Genomic DNA, 24,040 nt, shown 5'->3' with positions numbered 1-24,040 from the left:
AGGATGATAGGACATCCGTTAATACATCATGTAATAACTTCCGTGGTACTAGAGGGAGCTACAGCATGTAAAAGCAGTTGAAGAAAACAGGGATTTGATTACAACCAGGAAATACTGAGTACATAGGTTGAAAGTGCCACTTTGAGATAAAGTAATTGGTGTAGGAGGGGAAATCGTGGAGGGCGGCATCAAATCATTCAGACGACCGATAAAAAAAGTCTTCCATACGAATCTTTTAAATCTTCTCTGTCGTTCATGATATCTCTGTTGATCCATTTCTTACTACGTCTAACATTAGCTTTCTTCTGATTGATTTTGTATGTGGGAGGATGGGGCACCAGTCTCCACACGGCCATACTGATTTAGGGTTTCTGTACATTAATTTAAGTAAATGCTGGTATGATTCCTACTATAATTCAATAGTCCATCCTTATAAAATTGTCTACGTACGTATGTAAATGCCGATATGTAAAAATTATGTTGCATGTTTTTCAACTAACACCGTAATATGTTCAATATCCTTCTACAATGATTCACGGACTAATAAAACCATTACCTCGCTACTACTACTACTACTACTACTACTACAACTTCTATTCAACAGCTAATCGATCCGTGTCATGTGTCATGGCTCATAAGAGTCACTGCCATTCGGAGTCCCCAACAGACCGGAGTGAATGTATTAAGTTTTCAAACAGTATGGGATGGAAATTTAATAGGCAAAAACAACGAAGACGAGTACTTTTGTGAAATCCTAGTAATGACTGATAGAGCTCCATTATTAATTTTTTTTTATCACAGTAAAAGTTTTCGAAACAATAAGTTTTCAAATGTTGGCTGACTTGATGCTTTCTTTTTCAAATGTTTATCGGCCCGCGCGACTGAAATTTGACAAGTGTATTTCGGACGTAGGGACGAGTTTGAGGTTGTGAACAAAGTTCGGTTTTTCTAAATAGTGTTATTGACCCGTGAGTCTTGAAGAAAGTTCGATATTCATTATGAAAACGTTTTTACGATTTAAACACTTAAAAGGACAAGATTGGTGTGACTGAAGTGCTTCACGTTGTGTTATTCGTAGAGTGTTTACCCTCGTAGCTAGCAGAATTTGCCGTCAATATACAACACTGCGAAAGAAAGAAGAATTTTATAAATAGTTTCATTGTAAACTGTAAGGTAGCATTCGGAAGATAACTAAAAAACGGCAGTTTTTTCAAAATATAAAGTTTTGTATTTATAAATGAACGTCATGATGCCCGAATTGAATCTGAAAGAAAAGAAGTACGCCAATCTACGTAGAAATTTAGACGAGCTTGGATACCATCAGAGTTTGGGTACAGACTCGTTACATCTTGTCGAGGCTTTACTTTCTGATTTGCTGCATACTACGGAAAGCTTAAGACATTATAAAGAACTTGCTCAAAAAACTCTCGAGGTGAGCGTCGCCTTATCCTAGAGACTTGGCCATACTTTGGCTTAGTTTGATATTCATATTTAGATATGGTTTTACCAGTGTTTTATGGACATTAGTGTGTTGACGCTGGCCTACAAATTTCTTGATGTGTTGACATAATACGTAGTTGCTGATGATTCGGATCATGATATATGTTGCACAGAGATGAAGCCCAAAATTGCGATCACTTGAGAGAGTAAACATGCTCATGCATGTGGCCAGTGTGATACCGCAACTTTGCAGATTTACCAGTTAAAAATTCTTCGTATTTTTTAGTAATTACAATCACATTAATTAGTAAAGCTCTTACACCACAGCATTTGACTGTACACTATACCGTTCCATTGTACTGGGAAACACGGCAAACATTTATGTGCACACTGATTTTAATACAGTTACACTGATACATTCGTATATTTGTTAAGCACCTTAAAAGGGTTCTTTATGTAAATATATTCTCTTTGCGTTACACAAAACCATAGATCACTAAAAAAAGTACAAAATAAAAACTCTGTGAAAATTCGCGGCCAGTTTTAAAACAGGAACCAGATCTTCAATTCAAAATTGTTTACATTTTTTTTTTACAGGTATGTTTCTTACTATTCGTAGGAGGGAATTTCCCTGTCTGAGGAAAGTGCCAATTTACAACGGAACACTCATTTCATTTTTTCAGTGAAAAATGATTCTTGAACTGGATGTTATTTAAATCAATTATTGTTACTTGATGATTGCTATCTATTACGCATTACTATGTGTATGGCTTCATGATGGCTGTCTGTGCTTTTCAGTTACAGCTTTAAAAAAAAAAAAAAAAAATCGTATTGAAGCAGAAACTGTTGAATTTAGGAATGTGTGTGGTGTTATTCCTGTTGATCTAGTGCATTTAAAAGAGAAGAATGTCGTTGTTGGAAAAGCCATTGCCTTGGATTTGCATTCAATTATATATAATGTTTGTGTGTGTGTTTACCAACAGGATCACATAACAACTTCAGTTCCTTCCTTTCTATGTTTCCTATTTTGCCAGTAGCCACTTTTTTTCTCTCCTTGTTGTCTTTTCCTCTCTTCTGTCCATGTTTCCTCTCTTCTGTCCATGTTGTTCCTGACTTCTTTTCTGAAAGCCTAAAATATTTTGTATTTGTTTCTTAATAAGGTCTCTTTCCATTATTTCTGATTCTTTGATGTTTCTTTCTACTCCTTTCCATACTTCTGCAATCCACGCTATTTTTGAGTTCTTCTTACAGAAATACAGGAATATTAGTTTTCTTAGGATGTTCTCATTCATTCAGTAGAGAATTAATCTTCACTTAGCCAATACTTCTGATATTTTTTCTGTATTTTTGCAGATCACCTTATTACTTCTCATTTTCCAACGAGGCTTTCAAATACCGTTAGTCTGCCAGCTTGTAGTTCATTGCTAGGCATTCACATCCAAATGAATGTTCTGGTCATACCACTGTAGTATAATGTTTTGTTTTTCTATATACGCATTCCTTGTTATAAACATTCTTTATCGTATCATATGCTCATTCCATTTTGTTTAACTCTTTAAGTCTATTGTAAATTTTTCTTGTCCATTTTGTAGCATGGTTTCTCCAATGTATTTAACTTGTGCATTTTTTAATATTTGTTATGAATTTTTTTCAGGTTACGTTTTGAGACTAGTTGTATTCGCTATTTTTACCATAAAATTTATTTGAATAACTGCTTCTGTCAGATTTTCTGAAAGTATTGCAAAATCTTCTGCAAAACTCAGGCAGTGTACCTTAATTCCGTTTGCTTTGCTTCCCAGATATATTGGTTCTTCTCCTTCCTTTTTTCCCAAATTTCAGATCCTTACAATTTTTTCTAAACTTTAGATATAACCTTTCTTGGAGTTTCACAAATTGTTTGCCAATTTTACTTTAACACCAAACTCTCTACTGTTTTTATCTCATGTTTCACTGTCTGCCAAATCAAATGCTTTCTTAAAAATCAATAAATGATATGATTATAGGTTTGCTAGTTAACATTCTGTGGCGAATTATTGATTTTAAATTAAAAATCTGTACTGTACAGAATCTTCCCTTTCCAAAACCACACTGATATTCTATCAGTTGTTTGTTCAAAGTTCTACAGCAGTGTCCGACAGAATTTATAACAACATTTTGTATCCCAGTGGTAGAAGTGACAGTTCTCTATAATTTTTGACATTTTGTCTCTTCCCCTTTTTGTGCAATGGTCAGGTTAATGCTACTCTTTTGGAATCTTTTAATTTTTTCAAACTTTCTCAAAAACAAGTTGTAGGTCTTTTATAATCTTTTGTTTTGACCTTTTCAATAATCCTGCTGAAAAGGAGTCTTCACCACTTTCTTTGTTGTTTTTGAGTGTCTTTATATGTTTGTGAGTTTCTAGCACTGTGGTGGGAAAAATCTTCTTCCAGATTTTGTGGTTGACTGGAAATTCCAATTTGACTGTTGGAACTGCTAATATTTCACATTTTTCTTTGTTATGTAATCCTATTTTGCCATTTTCATCTCTGAAGCATTTGCTTGGTGCATGATGCCTTTTAAGTATAGGCCTATATTTATAAGTTCAGTAACAATTTTTAGTAGACTTTATTTTTGGCGAAATTTTCTAGTGTTTCCATAATCTAAGATTTTATGACTTGATTATTTTGATTTACCAGATTATTTTTGGCATTTTCTCTTTGTTGCCTGAATAGTTCTAAGTGTTGTTATTTTTTGAACATCTCCATTTTATGCACTTTTTTCTAATTCTTCTGCATACTCCTTATCCACATGCTTTTTTTTTTTTTTTTTTTTTTTTTTTTTTTAAATCTTGACTGGACCTAAAGTTTTCTCTGCTGCATTAGTAATTTGTACCTGGGTTTCATGCCAGTCACCTCTGTTGTTATTTCAATGCCATCTCCACATTTTGGAAATGCGGAAGCGTCCGATCCTGCCTGTCTGCTTTGACCCATGACGTCACAAATATGGCGGAAATGACCATAAACCACGATTCCAATATGGCGCATATATAGTCGTTACGTACACAACGGGACAAGGGCGCGAAATAGGGGGTTTTGGGTGGGGACAAACTAAATACAAACAAATTTAGACACCCACCCCCATAGAAGACCACGCAAAACGACGAACAAATATCGACATCCTGAAGCGCCCCAAATACCACTGAACACAATATCATCTGGAATCGGACACTTCCCTTGACCTATATAGCTCAACAGCAGCTCCCGATCCCATAAATTAGGACCTAACACTTCCCTTGACCTATACAGCTCAAAAATATCTCCTGATACCAGTACCAACATTCACAGCCACACATTGGGATTGAACACTTCCCTTGACCTGTTATCCTTACGACATCTCCACATACAGCCATCCCTGGTCTGAGACGCCGGAACTTTAAGCAAGCCTCATTTCTTCACGACATACTGAACACTTCACGACTTCATCCAAAAATCCAAATAGTTGAAAAAAAATTTTACGAGACAATGCACTGTCCCCCATAAAAGCCGACAACCAAAAACTGTTGATCCTGTCAGTCATATCCATACCTACCAAAGACATAAAAAAAAAGCAATGTACCAAAATTCACACTCACAAACTACACCAAAAACATCACCTAACACACCACCAGAGAGTACCACGGATCGCATCAAAACGACACCTACAAACATGCCACTCTCACAAACTAAATTCCACGCCGTCATGACGTCACACACCGCAACAGCCGTACGCGACGGGTGAGATCGGACGCTTCGGTCGACCCCACATTTTTCTATATTTTTTATTGTAATGTTAGCTGTAGTGGAGTTGTGTTCAACGTCTTTCTTGGGAGAAACCAAATCTAGAGGAGAGAATGATCTGAATCAAATTCCCCAGTTCTGATTACTTTAAAGTTCACAATTTCCATGGTACTCCTTTTGAATAAGGCTATGCAACCCAGTTTAAAGTAGCCTCCTAGGTTTGGATTTGGGGATATCAAAGTTTTGCCTTTTCTTGGTAACTTTCAAATCGTATGGACATTTGTTGTTAACTCGAATATTGTACTCATATTGAGGTGTTTTTTAATTTGTGTCTGTTCTTAAGTGTGCTGGATATTTAACGACAATACTTTGAATCTTCTTTTACTTCTCAGGTTGCTCATTGCAGTCACCAAGAAGTATTCTAACATTGTTTTTAAGTATGTCAGAGATTTCTGATTGTAAAGATCTCAAACTTTATTTTCTTGCTGCAGAGCTCTTCTGTTGTCATCATTTATATGTATGGGGCACTTTGTATAGGTGTAGCTTGTATTCTCCACTTTCTGATTTCTCTTTAAATTCTTTTATACTAGCAATGATTTTTTTTGTTATATAAATGCTTTTCCAAACATCAGCATTTTTTCCGTTATACATACTTAGCTTTTCATTTTTAGTGAAAATTTCTGTGGTAAGTTATTGGAAGAATTGCTAGGAAATGAAGATATCTGTTTCCATAAACAAATTACGTGTATGTTTGAAAGCAAAAGAAGATAGAAAAAAGAAGCATTAACTGGAGGCTTGCTCTTTCTGTGGACTAGACTATCTGCATCTTGACTGGAACCATTCCATTTACAAATAGATTGTCACTAGATAATTTTACATGAGGAAGTTCAGTTATTTGTTCTCCTCGGCCTGAATAAAACACTGTAACTGATCAATAAGTGAACAATACACTTTTCTTTCTTTCTTTCCTTTTTTTTTTAAAAAAAAGCAGATGTAGTGACACAAAACATACTGAACAGTTGCATATGCCGTTTGGTGATTTTCCTCCCTTCACAGTCAGTCTTATTGGTTTCAAAGAGCAAACACAATATAAATTCTCTTGGGATGGGTGAGTCCAGATACACAGCAATGGCTGCTACTGAAGAAAACATCCATATTTATACACGACAAGCCAAATTCTGTTGTATGGAAAAGAGGACTTCTTGTAGTTCTATGGTTTATCCCATGCCTTGTTTGTCTTGAACAATTTGCAGGTAGGATGATTGTGTCAGTATATCTCAATGTAAGCTTTAATATTTCTGATTTTCATATGAAGAATTTTTTTTGTTAAATATACATTTTACGAAGTAAAGAGAATGTACGCTCTCAGGATTTAATTAGGGCGTAATAAACATATTGATACTGCACTTTGCCTCTTTCTTAGTGACTGCCTTTGTTGGATCCCCTCTATTATCATATGTGATTAGGATACCAGGCTGATGAGCAGTACTCCAGAATCCTTAAAATTCTTCTATTTACATTGTCATCTGATTCTCCTAAAACTACTTTTATATGGTCTTTCCGTATCACTCTAGACAGATATTCCAAAATAATTTAGTTGATGCAGTTTCCATTGAATCTTTTGCCTATCTTGTAATTGAACCATGGTGGCTGTTTCTGTCACTGGTGGACAGTGTGTTACACTTACTAATTTTGAGGGTCAACTGTCAGTTCCTGCACCAAATGTTGATCCTCTGGAGGTCTCCATCCATTATCTGCAGATGACATCTCAGAGTTTTCACTAGAATCGTGACTTCATAAGTACATGCTTGGTGGGCATGGAGCTCGTAGTCATTGCGATACTCCATCCTTTCCTGTGCTGCATTCCTATCTCTGATTATCAAATTTCTCAGACTTGGTCTGTAGCAAGGATTCCTTAGTTATGATCTGTCTTTTCTGTGGGGCATTTATCGTCACTGCCTAATTGCTTTTTCCACATTTTTTTTCACTCCTACACACTGAAGCACCAAAGAAACTGGTTTAGGCATGCATATTCAAAAATAGAGATATGTAAACAGGTAGAATATGGTGCTGTGGGCAGCAATGTCTACATAAGATAATAAATGTGTGTTGCAGAAGCAGGAGTGCTGACAGAGATACATTTCGACCATTGGGTGTCATAAGTCACCTTCCCAACTCTGGGCAAAGATCAAACGTCTTTTTGGGTACCAGACCCCAACAGGTGTTCCAGGTGTTACCATAAATGGCGTGTTATCTACCAATGCAAATGCGATTGCTGAGCACTTTGCTCGAGCCTCTGTGTTGGAGAATTAGCCCCCAGCCTTTTGCACTCTCAAACAGTGGATGGAAGGGAATGTCCTCTCATTCACTACCTGCCACAGTGAACCATATAATACTCCTTTTACAGAGTGGGTTCTCCTCAGTGCCCTTGCACAGTGCCCCAATACAGCTGCTGGGCCAGATCGGATCCACAGTCAGTAGTCGTCTGAATACAAACGACATCTCCTCATGATCTTCAACTGGACCTGGTGCGATGGCATCTGTTCATCCACTGGTGGGAGAGCGCTGTTATACTAGTGCTCAAACCCAGCAAAAGCCCACTTTGTGTGGACAGCTATTGACCCATCAGCCTCACCAAAGTTCTTTGTAAGCTGCTGGAACGTATGTTGTGTCAGTGGTTGGGTTGGGTCCTGCAGTCACATGGCCTACTGGCTCTGTGTCAGGGCAGTTTCTGCCTGGGTCTGCAGATGTATGAGAAGATATAATGGTTACTTTTCATAAATGCTGGATTGTTTTACTTCCTCATAAGTTATGGAATAACAGTTGCATTGAATGGAAGCAGCAATTGGGAGTGGGGGCAAGGAAGAGGGAAGGATAGCAGAGTATGAATAGGTTGGCTGGGGGACAGAAGAGTACTGTCAAGGACTACTGTAGAAGGCAGCAGCACAAGGATGTAAGGGGCAGTGGTAGAGGGTGTGGGGGTGGCAATGGGGAGAGAAGGAAAGACTGGTGAGTGCACTGGTGTAGAGCAAGCACAATGAGGGTGGGGGATGTGAAAGGGGAGTTGGGTGTAGGACAGAGGTGGCAGAAGCTTTTGGGTGGGTGGGGGGGGGGGGGGGGGGGGGGAATGAGCAGGCAATGAAATTTCGGGAGGGGATAATATGTTGTAAGGATGACTCCCATCTTCGCAGTTCAGAAAAGCTGTTGGTAGAAGAGTGGGTTTAGGTGGCCCGGGTTGTGAAGTAACCATTGAATCAAACATGTTATGTTCAGCTTTGTGTTGTGCCACAGGTGGTCTGTTCTGCTCTTGACCACAGTTTGGCGGTGGCCATTAATTCTGGTAGGCAGCTGATGGGTAGTCATACTAATAGAAAGAGCATAGGTGCTTTCACAGGTGGCCCAGCCTCTGATTTGGTAGGATAAGCCTTTGACAGGACTGGAATATGGGGTGCTGGGTGGGGATATTACCCCTCTGGCGATGGCCTGGGATTGGGAGTGATACAGGGATGGGCTAGGATGTTGTGGAGGTTGAGTGGGCGATGCTATTGAATACTACTTCTCATCATTCTTCAGACTCCCTCATTCCTCTTATGTCTTACTAACTTTATCCTAACACATAACTATTTCATCTTCGAAGGGAAGGTATACAAACAAATCCGCAGTACAGCCATGAGCTCTTGCATGACACCTTCCTATGCGAACCTATTTATGGACCATCTAGAGGAAATGTTCCTAGCCTCCTAAACCACCATACCCCTGGTCTGGTTCAGGCTAATTGACGATATCTTCATGATCTGGACTCAGGACCAAGACACTCTATCCTTATTCCTTCACAACCTCAACACCTCTCCCATTCACTTCACCTGGTTATCCTCAACCCAGCATGTCACCTTCTTGGATGTTGACTGCTTCTCTCTTGGCTCTGTCCACACCTCTGTCCACATTAAGCCCATATACAACCAATAATACCTGCATTTCAACAGCTGCCATCCCTTCCACACCAAAAAACCCCCTTCTGCGCAACCTGTCAGTCTTAGTTACTGCTGTCAGTCTTAGTTACCAGGGACTAGAGTTCCAACAGGTGCAGCATTAGTAGTTTTGGGGCAGGGAGATGGGGAATAAAGGAACAAAAAAGGTGGGAGTGGGGAAAGATGGATGGATGCTTTGGGAGAGGGTGGCAAACAAAGAGGGTGGGAAATGAGAGTGGGGACTACATGATAGAGAGGGGGTGGAAACTGTGAGGTGGAGGGTGTGGGGACATTATGCTACTGTATGTTGTGTTTGAGGTAATTACGGGAGTGGAGAATGTGTTTTAAGGATAACTCCCAAATGAACACTTCGGAAAAGCTGGTGGTGGAGAGAGGATCTAGATGGCTGAGGTGTGAAGCAGCCAAAGAAATCAAAAAACATTATGTTCAGCTGCATGTTGTGCCACAGGGTAATGTTCTTTGCTCTTTGCCACAGTTTGGCATCAGCCATTTATCCTGGTAGACAGCTGGATGGTAGCCATACAAACATAAAAAGCAGTGTTGGTATATGAAATGGCTGCTGCTTTCAAAGATGCCATGGCTACTGATGGGGTAGAAAAACCTGTGACAGGACTGGAGTAGAAAGTGCTGGGTGGGTGGATTGGGCCAGTCTTGTACCTGGGTCTTCTACAGGAATATGATCCACATGGTGAGAGGTTGGGATTGGGAGTGGCTTAGGTACAGACTAGGATGTGAAGGTTGAGTGGACAATGTAACACCACTTAAGAAGGGGTGGGAAGTATCTCGGGTAGGATACTCCTCATTTCAGGGCATGATGATAGATGATTAAAGCCCTGATGATGTGGTTGAGTTGTTCCAGTCCAGGGCAGTATTGCATGATGATGGGGGCACTTGGAGTGTTGCTGGTTCTTTGAGGTAAAGGGAGGATTATGGGTATGAGGGGAAAATGGCATGGGAGATCTGTATGTGGACTACGTCTCTCTCTGAAGGCCTTGGTGAGACTACCAGCATGCTGAGCAAGGGAGTTCTTGTCACTGCAGATATGCCATTCTCGAGTGACCAGGCCTGTATGGGAGGGATATTGTGTTGCGAAAGAGATTACGGCTGTCGAAATGCAGGTATTGTTGGTGGATGGTGGGTTTAATGTAGTCAAAGGTCAGATGGAGTCATCAGAGCGGGGGAAGTCAACGTCTAGGAAGGTGGCATGCTGGGTTGAGCAGGACTGGGTTAAGCGAGTGGGGGAGAAGGTATTGATGTTTTGAGGGAATGAAGAAAGGGTGTCTTGGCCCTGAGCCCAGATCATGAAGATATCATTGAACCTGAACCAGTGTATAGGTTTGGCATTTTGGGAGGCTAGGAAGGTCTCCTCTAGGTGGCCCATAAACAGATTGACATAGGAGCACCCATATAGGCGTCCACGGCTGTGCCACAAATTTGTTTGTATACCTTTCTTTCAAAAGAGAAGTAGTGGGTTAGCATAAAGTAAGTAAGGTGTACGAGAAATACGGTTGTGGGTCTGGAGTCTGAAGGACATTGGGGAAGGTAGTGCTCAATAGCAGTAAGACTGTGAGCAAGAGGGATGTTGGTGGATGGGGAGATGGTGTCAACAGTGACTAGTTAGGGTCCTGTGAGGTAAAGTGATGGGGATGATAAAAAGTTGAAGGTAGTGGTCAGTGTCCTTGCTGTGGAAGATAAGATTACGAGTAATTGGTTGGAGGTTTTGTTCAATGAGAGCTGAAATTCTTTCAGTGGAGTATAGTAATCAGCCACTGTGAAGTGTCCAGGATTGCTGGGTTTGTGGATTTTGGGGAGCATGTAGAAGATGGGCATGTGAGATGTTATAGTGGTGAGGAGAGAAATGGATTCAGGTAGAGCTGATGGACTCTGTATAATGCTCATGGCAATGAGAGGTATTTTAGCTCTTCATTTATGGGAGATTTTTCTATTTTACACTATTCTTCCAAGAACTATATAAATATGTAAGACTAACAGCTAAGAGGCTAGAGTATTTTACTTGGAACAAAAGTTTCTGAACTTTCGCAGGGGAACCCATTTGTGGCCAGCCTTTTTTCTCCAATAGAGGCTTGCAAGCTGCCCCTTTGTCAGACTGCACTGACCCACTTTTTTGTGGGTGTAGGCAAAAGCTCAAATGGAAACAAAAAGGAAAAGGAGGGGCTAGAGTGCAAAATTCTGTTGATGGTGTAATTAGAGATGAGGAACTTCGTAATGGGGAAGAAAATCAGCTTCAAGGAGACCATCCTGACAGTCACATGATGTGGAGTGATGTAGGGAAATCATGGAGAAAAATTAAATTGGAATTAACATGTACAGTTTTGAGAAGAGTGGAATATAAATCCTTATACAGGCATCCTGATTTAGGTTTTCTATGATTTACATAAATTTATTAAGGTGAATGCAACCAGGATTGCTCCTTTGAAAACAAAATGTTTGATGTCCTATCCCCTCTTTGCTCTTTCCAAACTTGTGCTCAGTCTCTAACAACTTCATTATTACAGGAATATTATATTGTAATATTTCATTCATTTCGGACAGGAATTTGGTCACTGCTCCTACCAAGAGCTTTGAACTGCTACATTACCTAGCTCATTGAGAAGATAGCAGCATATAATACTATACAAATGACAATTCCCTTGAAACTTCAAACAATATGATGTTAAATAGGTGACATTCTACTCTCAACTGCAATGTGTGTGTTATCACTTACATAACATTGGAAACTGAGAAGTTCATTCCCATTTGTTTCCATTCCATCACTGCTAGCTACCATTTAGGGTTTATGATATAGAGTAGTGATATTGATTTAAATCTTAGTAGCATCTTGTATAAATGAAACTGGCCTCTACATTATAAAATTTGCCTTTAGGAACACTCAGCTCTTCGAGGTGGGATTGAACCTTACAAGAAGGAAAATGCAAAATTAGTAAAAGAAGTAAATGAGCTTTATTCACAGCTTGTTAACCAGAAGGAAGAGGCAGACAAGACTCAAAGGGGTAAGTTAGATCACATATGATATCAAGGTTTGTGTAAAAATTGTTTTAATAATGTTTTCATTTAAATTATCATAGTGGCAAGTACTATCAGTTAAAACTATAGGAACCAGTATCACCCCAAATTTGTTTTGACTTACAGAAATGGCTACACATGTAAAGTTTTTGTTTTCCCAAAATGGTTTGTCTATTGTGGAAAAAAGCAGTGAAAAAAATACAAGGGGTGACAGAACAGTTTCTGTTGGAAGGCTATACCATCTGGAATTGATGTACCAATCAAGCAGATTCTCAGTGAGCATACAGTCAGTCATCTCATCTATGCACCAGGTTGAATATATCCATTTGGTAAAACATCATGACCTTCTGCACGAAGAACTCCTTAACTGCGTGCTACACCTCATCAAACAGGGATCATAGACTCTTTGAGGCCTTTTTTAAGAGGCTGAAGGTATGATGATAATATGGGGAGAGATCAGGACTGTAGGATGGATGCTAGTGTCTCTACCACTTGAGTTGTTGTCCATAATGGATGTGGCTGGCCAGCCAGATCGACCAGCACCTTGTGTCAAACTGTAACCAACACGGAACTTGGCGCACCATTCCAAGGTGGTGGTTTTTGACAGGCATTCTGCCCCCAAACACATTATTCATTCTCTGATGGATGTCTACCTCCCCCCTCCCCTTTCACTGCAGGTCTGGGGGTTAGAATAGGCCCGATGTATTCTTGTCTGTCATAAGAGGCGATTATAAGGAGTCTCACACTTTTCGGCCCTATGAATTCAGGTCCCATTCTCTGGTTTGACCTGCCACTTTCAAAATTCTACAGAAGTGCGTGCCATATGGGAAAGAATGCCTTATGTGGAGACGAGTTATCCACAGTGCCCTTAGATTCGATCTCCTGAATCTCTTGTCATGGCTTTGCATCTCCACCTGCGATTAAACTATTTGTGCAAGGACACTTTCCGGGATATGTCATCTTCTTTTGTTATCTCCTGTCCTCTTTCACCCTCATGAGAATACTGGATTTCACTGCGCCCAATATCCAGCATGGTACCCATTTTGTGGTAGCTCCCGATAACACAGGGATCACTCTGCTGATGCCCGAGCTGTAAAATTCCCACGTATTCCAAGGAGTAGACGCCTGTCTTCCTGGGGCATCAGGACTCCTGACAATGGCCATCATGCCAAGTGGCTTTTGCTGTGGCTGGGTGGCACCTGTGAGGAGAGCCCTTGATCGGAGTGGGTGGCATCAGGGTGGATGATCCGCAATGAAGCGGACTGTCATCTCTTGCTGGTGACCGTACCGCACCAGTAGTCTCTAAGAAAGGCAAGCTTGAATACAGTGCCGACAGGTGTAACTCTAAATCTCTTCCCTCCTTTGCTACACAATTGGAGGAACATAGGGCTACAGAATGGAGAGAGCCATATTTGCCTTGGTTTTTAGTCTGTAGCAGAGTTGATGGGGATTCCTTTCTACGTACAAAGCCTCAATTTTTCATTTAACACCTTGAGGATAAGTTTGGAGAAGTGACAGCACTGTCAAAGATGCGAATTGGTGCAGTCTTGATTCAGACAGCATCCCCACCCCAATCCTGAGTGTTACTTGCCTGTGACAAGCTGGGTGATATTCCTGTTTCCATCACTCCCCATAAAAGCCTCAACATGGTCCAGGGGATAATTTTCCATCACAATCTCCTCTTGCAGTCTGACGGCGAGCTTCATGCCAATTTAGAACAGCAGGTATTTGTTTCATCCAGTGTGTGTACCGGGGACCCAAAGACAACAGGGTTGCTACCGGTGCCGTCATCTTGGCCTTTTGAGTGTGGTTCTTTGCCTGAAAAGGCCAAGGTGATGGTTTATCGCTATGATGTTAAACCATACGTCCCTCCCCCTATACAGTGCTTTAAGTCCTGGAAGTTCAGGCACATGTCTTCCCACTGCAATTCCAGTGCCACATGTCGAGACTGCGGTTTTTCCACTGCACCCACACACTCCATGTGCGCCTCCTCCCACTTGCATCAACTGTGGAGAGCACCACTCCCCCTGCTCAACAGACAGCCCAGTACTCCAAAAGGAGTGGAAAGTCATGGAGTAAAAGACCATGGACTGGTTGACTTACACAGAGGCTAAACATAAAATTGAAAGATTACATCCCATTCGGTTGACGTTGACATATGCTGTAACTACATCACTATTGCCGTCCCAAGTGCCAGTGTTTCCTCACTCTGTGCCATGGACAGTGGGCCCTCTGGGCCAACAGAATACATTTGCCTCCTTAGTGATAGGGGGAAATCTTCCTCCATTGCTCATTCCCAAGGCACCTACTTTGGGAGCAAGGCCCCCCTGCTGGTGAAGCAAAAGCCTCCTCCAGCTCCTCTCATGTCTCCACTAATGCCACGGTGGACACTCGCCAGTGGCTCAAGGAGCCAAAAGCTGCTGGACAAAGAGCTTCACGGTCTTCTTCCGTGCCTGAAGCTACTTCTGAGAAATCTTCCCAGCAAGCCCCTAAAGAGGAGCGAGAGAGCAAGCAAACTAAGAAGTAGTCTGCTAAGAAACAGGACCCGTGGTGGCCCCAACACCACTACTCCCTGTCAATTCTGCATCTGAGGATGCTGTGAAGATCTTAGTGTCTCCTGTAGACCTGGATCCCACTGATGTCTCATCCAGAATAGAAATGGCTACAAATACTCAATTGGTGGCAGCAGGTGACCCTGAGGCATAACCAGCCTCCTTGGGTGCTTCATTCCTTCCCAGCCTGACTATAACGTCATCCTCCAGTGGAATTGTGGCGGTTTTTTCCACCACCTGGCTGAGCTACGGTATCTCTTAAGCTTTGCACCTGCTTTATGCATTGCCCTTCCGGAAACCTGGTTCCCAGAAATGCAGATCCCTTCCCTCCACAGCTATAGGGGATATTACAAGAACCGTAGTGACTATTATAGTTTGTCAAGTGGAGTTAGTGTCACTGTCATGAACTCAGTATGCAGTGAACCTGTGCCCATTCAGACCCCTCTTGAAGCTGTCGCTGTCAGGATAAGGACGACACAGGAAATAACTGCCACGACGTATTATCTTCCTTCAGATGGTGCAGCACCCCTGAACACATTGGGTGCACTGATTGATGGAACTCCCTAAACCTTTCCTACTTTTAGGAGATTTTAATGCCCATAACCCCATCTGAGGTGGCACCGTGCTTACTGCCTGAGGCATAGATGTCAAAAATTTACTGTCACAACTCGACCTCTGCCTCTTAAATACAGGTGCTGCCACACATTTCAGTGTGGCACATAGCACATATTCGGCCATTGATTTCTCGGTTCTCGTAGCTATCCACTGGAGAGCACATGATGATCTGTGCGGTAGTGACCACTTCCCCATCTTCCTGCCACTGTCCTGGCTTCAGGCCAATGGATGCCTACCCAGATGGGCTTTAAACAAGGCGGACTGGGAAGCTTTCATCTCAGCTGTCACCACTGAATCTCCCCCACATGGTAAAATCAATGTGGTGGTTGAACAGGTAACAACAACAATAATTTCTGCAGTGGAAAACGCAAGCCCTCATTCTTTAGGGTGCCCCTGCAAAAGACAGTGCCTTGGTGGTTGCCAGAAGTCACTGAGGAAATTAAGGAGCTCTACAGATGTATAAGTGGCACCCTTACCTGGAGCCCCCTTGTAGCCTTTAAATGGCTCCATGCTCACTTTCGCTAGCTTATCGAAAGACGGAAACAGGAGTGTTAGGAGAGATATGTCTCAACCATTGTGTGCCATATGTCACCTTCCGAAGTCTGGGCAAAGATCAAATGTGTTTTTGGGTACCAGAGCCCAACAGGTTTTTCCGGTGTTAACATACATGGCGTGTTATCTACTGATGCAAACGCGATTGCTGAGCTCGCTCTTTGCTGAGCTCGCTCTTTGCTGAGCTCGCTCTTTGCTGAGCTCGCTCTTTGCTGAGCTCGCTCTTTGCTGAGCTCGCTCTTTGCTGAGCTCGCTCTTTGCTGAGCTCGCTCTTTGCTGAGCTCGCTCTTTGCTGAGCTCGCTCTTTGCTGAGCTCGCTCTTTGCTGAGCTCGCTCTTTGCTGAGCTCTTGCATCGGAGATATACCCCCCAGCCTTTCGCACTCTCAAACAGCAGATGGAAGGGAATGTTCTCTCATTCACTACACGCCACAGTGAACCATATAATGCCCCTTTTAGAGAGTGGGAGCTCCTCAGTGCCCTTGCACAGAGCCCCAACACAGCTCCTGGGCCAGATCGGATCCACAGTCACTAGTTGTCTGACTATAAACGACATCTCCTCGTGATCTTCAACCGGACCTGGTGCAATGGCATCTGTCCATTCACTGGTGGGAGAGGGCCATTATACTAATGCTCAAACCCGGCAAAAGCCAACTTTATGTGGACAGCTATTGGCCCATCAGCCTCACCAAAGTTCTTGGTAAGCTGCTGGAACTTATGGTGTGTCAGTGGTTGGGTTGGGTCCTGCAGTCACGTGGCCTACTGGCTCTGTGTCAGGGAAGTTTTTGCCTGGGTCGCTCTACTGCTGATAATCTCATGTCCCTTGAGTCTATCATCTGAACAGCCTTTTCCGGATGCCAACACCTTATTGCCATCTTTTATGGCTTACGAAAAGTGTATGACACCACCTGGCGACATCATGTCCTTGCCACATTGTACAAGTGGTGTCTCCGAGGCCTGCTCCCAATTTCTATCCAGAATTTCCTGTCACTTCGTACTTTCTTTGTGTTTCTATGGGATCAAACTGCTGAGCTCATCGGTCCCTTCTCTTGCTCTCTCTCGCTCTCTCTAGCTCTCTCTCGCTCTCTCTCGCTCTCTCTCGCTCTCTCTCGCTCTCTCTCGCTCTCTCTCGCTCTCTCTCGCTCTCTCTCGCTCTCTCTCGCTCTCTCTCGCTCTCTCTCGCTCTCTCTCGCTCTCTCTCGCTCTCTCTCGCTCTCTCTCGCTCTCTCTCGCTCTCTCTCGCTCTCTCTCGCTCTCTCTCGCTCTGCCCCCCCCCCCCCCCTCGTGCGTCGTTCTGCATTTCGTACTGCTCCACCAGTACTGGTGTTGCTGAGCAGTGCCTACAGGTAGCCATCCACAAGGTGCAATGGGCTCTAGTCGACGGCTTCCAGTTTTCGGACACAAAGTTGTGTATTATGCACGTCTGTCATTGTCACAGTGTTCATCCAGAACCAGAACTTTATCTTACTGATGATCCCCTCACTGTAGTGGAGACATATCGATTTTTAGGACTGGTTTTTGACACCCAGTTGACTTGGCTTCCTCACCTTTGTCAGCTTAAGTGGAAGTGCTGGCTGCACCTCATTGCCCTCCACTGCCTGAGCAACACCAACTGGGGTGCAGATCTCTCTATGCTGCTGCAGCTCTACAGAGCCCATGTTTAACCTGCTTTGACTACGGGAGTCTGGTATAGGGTTCAGTGGTGCCCTAAGCATTGTGTTTACTCGACCCAGTGCACCACTGTGGCATTCGACTAGGGACTGGAGCTTTTACGACGAGTCCAGTGACCAGCTTCCTGGCGGAGGCTGTAGTCCCTCCATTGCAGGTCAGGTGTGCACAACTGCTCACCAGTTACAGTGCACATGTTTGTAGTTCTCTTGTGCATCTGAAATCCCGTCTCCTTTGCCTACCCACGGCAGTTATCTCCTGCATCGGCGGCCCAAGTCAGTGCTTACAATTGCAGTTCGTGTCCGATCCCTTCTGTCTGAACTGGAGTCCTTGTCTTTACCACATATACTTGAGGTCCATTCGTGTACACCTCCATGATGTACACTTAGGCTGCGTCTTCACCTGGAGCTTTCACATGGCCAAAAGGACTCAGTTCAGTCCACGGCTCTCCGCTGTCAGTTACTCTCTATTCTTGACATGTACAGAGGCCATGAAGTGGTTTACACAAACGGCTTGATGGCTGATGGCCATGTCGGCTTTGCGTATGTCCATTGAGGACGTATTGAACAGCATTCCTTGCTCGATGGCTGCAGTGTTTTCAATGCAGAGCTGGTGGCTACATCTCGTGCTCTTGAACACATCTGTTTATGCCCTGGGGAGTCGTTTATTCTGTGTACTGACTCCTTGAGCAGCCTACCAGCTATTGACCAATGCTACCCTCGTCATCCTTCGGTAGTGACCATCCAGGTGTCCTGCTATGCCCTGGAATAGACCTGTCGCTCAGTGGTCTTTGTGTGGACCCCAGGACACGCCAGAATCCCAGGGAACGAACTTTCTGACAGGCTTGCCAAAAAGCCTACATGGAAACCACTTACCGAGATCGGCATTCCGATAACTGGCCTGCATTCATTTTTACGCCACCATGTTTTTCGGCTTTGGGAGACAGAATGGCATAGTCTCAGTACGCACAACAAACTGCATGCCATTAAGGAGACTACGAATGTGTGGCAGTCCTCCATGCGGGCCTCTCACAGGAACTCTGTGGTTCTCTGCCGGCTCCGCATTGGACACATTTGGGTGACCCACAGCTACCTCCTGTACCATGAAGACCCACTTCGACTGCCGTGTGACAAAATCTTCGGTTACCGGAATCGTTGTTACTAATTTTATCTGACAACGCCTGATCAGCTCATTTCGTTTTAAGTTTTATTCGTGGGGGTGGGTTTTATCATTTGATCTAAGTTTGAGCACATGTCCTTTGTCCCTCTGAGTCCTCCACCCTAGTGCTTTTAGGGTGGAGGTTTTAATGTGTTGCAGAGTGGCCGGCTTCTCATTTTTATTCTCATGGTCAGCCAGTCATGGTAATCTGTTTTGTCGTTTTAATCTCTTCTACCTGTTTCTTGTGTTTCTGTGGTTTTCTTCTCCCATTTTGTCCATTTAAGTGTTTGCTGTCATTCCAGTGTTCTTTCCTTTCTCTCCGTTGTGTGTTGTCAGTCATGCTTGTTTTATTCTCATCCTTGTGGCACTGTTTTATTTGGAATAAGGGACCGATGACCTAGCAGTTTGGTTCTCCCCCCCCCTCTTTTAAACCAACCAACCAACGAACCATGGATATCTTTCAGCAGCCAAGAAAAAAAATAACAGGACATTGGTCCTGTTTTTACACATTTGTTATTAACATGGCCCTAGTTCATGTTTTTGTATTAATCTCTAGCCTACATATTGGTGATTACATTCCTGCACTGGACTCTCACTTTGTGTATACGCTGCAGCAGGGCCCTCAAACAGAAATTTTTTGATTGCCCCTTATGGCTTAGTAACGAGATTGAAGAATCAGGAGCTTTGTTTTCAAAATTGTTTCCAGAGGCAGGGTAGTCATTTTGTTAGAGGAGACTGAGTCCTGCTCATCAATAAAAATACATTTTTTGTGAGAAAATCGGCTTTCACAAATGTAAATTAAGACAACAGGAGTGAAGGGAAGTTAAAAATAGTATTGTGCATGTTATTTAAAGATTATTTTAATTGTTCTTCATAGCATAATGAAAAAGGCAACACACATTTTAGTAGAATTTAAAATAAATTGTACAGTGCTTCAGGTTTACTTAAAAAAATAAAATTTAGTCAGTTTCTTTTAAATGAAAATTTGGAATCTAAGTTTTACAAACTTCCTGTACATGACTGAGCATGAACAGGTTTAGAATATTAAGCTTTGGTTTTGGGAAAAGCTGTCGGTGGCAAATAGTAACACTTTCTTTTCCTTTTTACAGAAGACTCACAAGGACAAGCTGTTTTTGTGTATTGCTTTTGGGTGTTGTAAATTCTGTGATTAGTTCAATAAACAAGTGCTTCAGAGGAAATATTAGTGGAAATAAATATGCAAACATGATGGTTACTTACAAGAGGCTCATGAACTGTTCCCAGCAAGAGGGAACTGGATGATGATATTGTTACTTACATGATTGAAAGAGTTTTGTGGGTGTTCATATTTCAAGTGAAGATATTGAACATATAAGATCTGCATTGATGAGAATGACTAGGGTATTCCTGAAAAAATGGAAGTTGTGGATTTTGAGTTTCTGTGTTGTTAGCATGGGATATTATAGAAAACTATTTTCACAAGGAACCAAAAAAACTATGGTCACTACTTGCATCAGATACTGATTACATTACTAAAAAATTGAAGTACAGTATTGAAATTCTATGGGGGTGGGAAGAAGATAATTTGTTGAGGCCATCATTGCCATGTTCATATGGCATTCAGAACACACAGTGTCTCTACAGGTTAATTTGTAAATGTAACAACCAGACTGCAGTGCTCTGTATAGATTCATGCAAGTCTTTCAAGCCAGCTTTGAAAGCATGGAGTGGGGCAGTTCCCTGCAGTATGTCTTCTTGTCTGTTCCTGTGCTGAATAACTTCAGCATTTTCACAATAACAGTTACAGACGGATAAGGTTAAGTGGTGCAGTACTATGATGATCATGGAATGAAAGTCCTTATGCTATCAAACATATTATTTTGTTTCCAATAATCAGAGCAATTCTCACTTTTTTTTTTTTTTTTTTAAATGAATGTGACACAAGAACAATATTTTTAGTAGCAAACATTGGCTGCTTTTTTGGGTGGACGGACATGCTACAGAGTTATTATTTCCCAATTTTAAGTTATTAAGTGACACAATTTTAATTCACTGAAGCATTATTGGGCTGTTTACATCCGAACACCATCTTTACAGGACTTTGGAATGGAAGTAGTTCACACCAAAATCTTGTCCCTTCTTTGAGCTTTCCTTGTGATCTCACTGTATGTTTTAGCAATACAGCAATATGAATTTTGTGTTTGTCCTAACTCTAAATAGCACCAGAAATGAATTGTTACAATGTTGGAGCTGTAAAGTTATTGCTGGGAGCCAGTTAATTCATCTATGGCTTGATGCAGAGTATTATTTTGAGCTTGGTCATACAATACTCATAACTTGCATTGAGTTTGCTCAACAATTATGGGTCCTCCATTTACTATGCACAGATAGTATATTGTTTACTCTAAATTTTGGAATATAGACTTTGTTTTCAAACATATGTGCAAAACAGTATTTGTAATGGTGCAAATGAAGAACTGAATATCAAATAAATACGGACAAAATGATGGTTAAAGACAAGCAATTTGCTGAAATGTAAAGTGTGCAAATTTTATATTAGTGAAAAAAGTTTCTTGCTTTGAGGATGATTAAGATAGGAAAAGATGGCAAGATGTACATTTGACGTAGAGGGGAAGAGTTGCTGCCAATCATGAATCATGGGAACGTATTCTGTACAAAAGTAATCAGAAGTGAAAAAAACTTAAGCTATTGACATTTGAATCCCAGAATAATAATTAGCTGTGGTACAATGACAAATAAAAGCTGATAGTTAGAAATGGGAAATAACCCAAAGGATGCACACAGGGGAAAAAGAGAGGTTTAAGTACTGGAATTGTAAGTGGTTTGTCTTGAACAACTGAAATGAGGAGAGTGTTAAATAAGGATACTTAGCACAATTTTTTTCATGCCTGAGTTGCATAATAATTTGCATGTAGATGAAGAAGCATTATTCATTAATCAGCAAATGAGACAGAGCAGCTGTTAGAATGCTGACTTCATATCGGGAGGTCATGCTAATTTGGGTTTTCTGTGGTTTTCCCAGATCACCAAGATGTCGGGACAGTTCCTTAAACAAGGCCACGACTGACCACCTGTCCTATCCCCATAGGCTGCCTGTCCTATTCTCTTAGCACATGTTATTTATGCTGTGTGTTACATTTTGGCCCATTGATTGATTGGAATTGCATTACCTTGTCAAATCCTGTATCATTGTGAGATGGTCCTTGGATGAGTATATAAATAAATAAACTACAAAATCATGTGTCTGTGGTGATGCTCATTTCCATTGTCCTATCTTATCCTCTCGCACCACTCAGTTATTATTACCCCCAATCACAAAGCTGACCCCCCTGTGGGTTCGGGGGTAAGAATAGGCCCACGGTATTCCTGCCTGTCGTAAGAGGCGACTAAAAGGAGTCTCAAACGTTTTGGCCTTGTGAGATGGTCCCCTAACGGGTTTGTCCTCCATCCTTCTAAATTTTCCGAAGAGCGAGCCGATTGGGGAAGGACGCCTTACAAGGAGCGATGTGTCCATCATGCATTACCATCTCTAGCCAGGTTTGTCGTCATCGCTTAGCAGTCCCGCTCACCTACCCTCTCTTGGGTGTGGATTTGTTCTTGGGTGCAGTTTATTGCAGTCTGCTATGCTGTGTCGCTTTATGCGCCAATGACGATATTGGACTACATCACCTGAAATCCAGCATGGTAGCCAGTCCGTTGTGGTGGGGCCGCCATGTACCCTGTTGGTTGTAGCCCCCTGACTACACAGGGATCGCTCTGCTGATGCCAGCGCCGTTAACTCCCCACGTATGCCAAGGAGTAGATGCCTATCTCCTTGGGGCATTGGGACTCCCGGCAATGGCCATCCTGCCAGGTGGTCGTTGCTGAGGCTGGGTGGCGCCCGTGGGGAGGGCCCTTGGTCGGAGTAGGTGGCATCAGGGCGGATGACCGGCAATGAAGCGTGGTACATCATCTCTTGCTGGCGGCCAGCCGCCAGCAGTCTCTAAGCGTTCCAGGGCTCAATACAACACAACTACATATGACCCCAAATCGTTCCCCTCCCTGGCTACACCATGGGAGGAACGAAAGACTAAGGATGCCAGCGAACCATACTCGCCCCGCTACCTGGTGTGTACGAGAGCTGATGGCGAATCCTTTACATCCATGAAGCCTCAGTTCTTCGTCGAGCACTTAGAGGACAAGTTCGGGGAGGTGGAGGGCTTGTCCAAAATGCGCTCGGGCTCGGTTTTGATCAAATCGGCGTCCTCCGCCCAGTCCCGCCGGTTACTCGATTGTAACAAGCTGGGGGATGTTCCGGTTACAATCACGCCCCATAAGAGTCTTAATATGGTCCAGGGCATAATATTCCATCGGGACCTTCTATTGCAGTCCGATGACGAGCTTCGCGACAATTTAGAGCGGCGAGGTGTTCACTTTGTCCGGCGCATACATCGTGGTCCAAGGGATAAGCAGGTTGCCACCGGTGCCTTCATCTTGGCCTTCGAGGGTGATACTTTACCTGAGAAGGTCAGGGTGATGGTCTATCGTTGTGACGTCAAGCCGTATATCCCTCCCCCGATGCGGTGCTTTAAGTGCTGGAAGTTCGGGCATATGTCTTCCCGCTGTACTTCCAGCCTCACATGTCGAGATTGTGGACGCCCATCACATCCCAATACTCCATGTGCTCCGCCTCCCATCTGCAAACTGCGGAGAGCACCACTCGCCTTGCTTGCCGGACTGCAGGATCTTCCAGAAAGAGCGCTAAATCATGAAGTATAAGACCCTGGACCGCCTGACATACACTGAGGCCAGGCAGAAGTTCGAACGCCTCCATCCTGTTCAAATGACTGCCTCTTACGCCGCGGCTACTACTGTTATGGCCCCATTAGCTCTCCCTCAGACTGCCACCTCTCAGAGCCGGAATGATACACCTGCCCCCTTGATGGTGGGGGGCACTTCACTCCCTGCTGCTCCTGCACTACCTGCCTCAGGAGCAGCAACCCCCCAACCATCGGGGACATCAGTCCCCACTTCTAAGCTGGGGAAGCCTCAAACTTCCCCGGCTCGAATAGCACGGAAAAGGTCCCTTGGGTCCCTTCCTTCCCAGGTTTCCGCCTCTGGGAAGGGTGACGTCAGCCAATGGAAGAAAAGCAGACCAGCGGCTGGTCGCAGGGCTCCCCGCTCCTCCTCCGTCCCGGAGACTGACTCGCTGGAGCCCTCCCAGCCAATGAAACCCAAGGACCAGAGAGACAAGATGAAGAAGAAGACCTCTAAGGCCAAGGAACACGCGGTGGCATCCACCCCACTGCT

At 43.0% G+C, this 24,040-nt stretch overlaps 1 protein-coding gene across 2 annotated transcripts in view; it reads left to right on the top strand.

Moving 5' to 3' along the window:
- The first annotated feature begins 630 nt into the window (after positions 1-630).
- Positions 631-24,040, top strand: part of LOC126281309 (centrosomal protein of 135 kDa) — a 355,520-nt gene continuing 332,110 nt past the window's right edge. Inside the window, exons 1-2 of one of the 2 annotated variants that reach the window (XM_049980149.1) lie at positions 631-1,432; positions 12,069-12,195. In XM_049980149.1, the coding sequence (XP_049836106.1) occupies positions 1,238-1,432; positions 12,069-12,195 (322 nt within the window). In that variant the 5' untranslated portion in view covers positions 631-1,237. The remainder of the gene's footprint in view (positions 1,433-12,068; positions 12,196-24,040) is intronic. The other variant, XM_049980148.1, reaches the window with a different exon arrangement.

The sequence above is a fragment of the Schistocerca gregaria genome, chromosome 7, assembly GCF_023897955.1.
Source record: "Schistocerca gregaria isolate iqSchGreg1 chromosome 7, iqSchGreg1.2, whole genome shotgun sequence".
In the NCBI taxonomy this organism is placed as follows: domain Eukaryota; kingdom Metazoa; phylum Arthropoda; class Insecta; order Orthoptera; family Acrididae; genus Schistocerca; species Schistocerca gregaria.
Note: the sequence above shows the minus strand (reverse complement) of the source record. Positions and strands in the feature narration are given on the sequence as shown.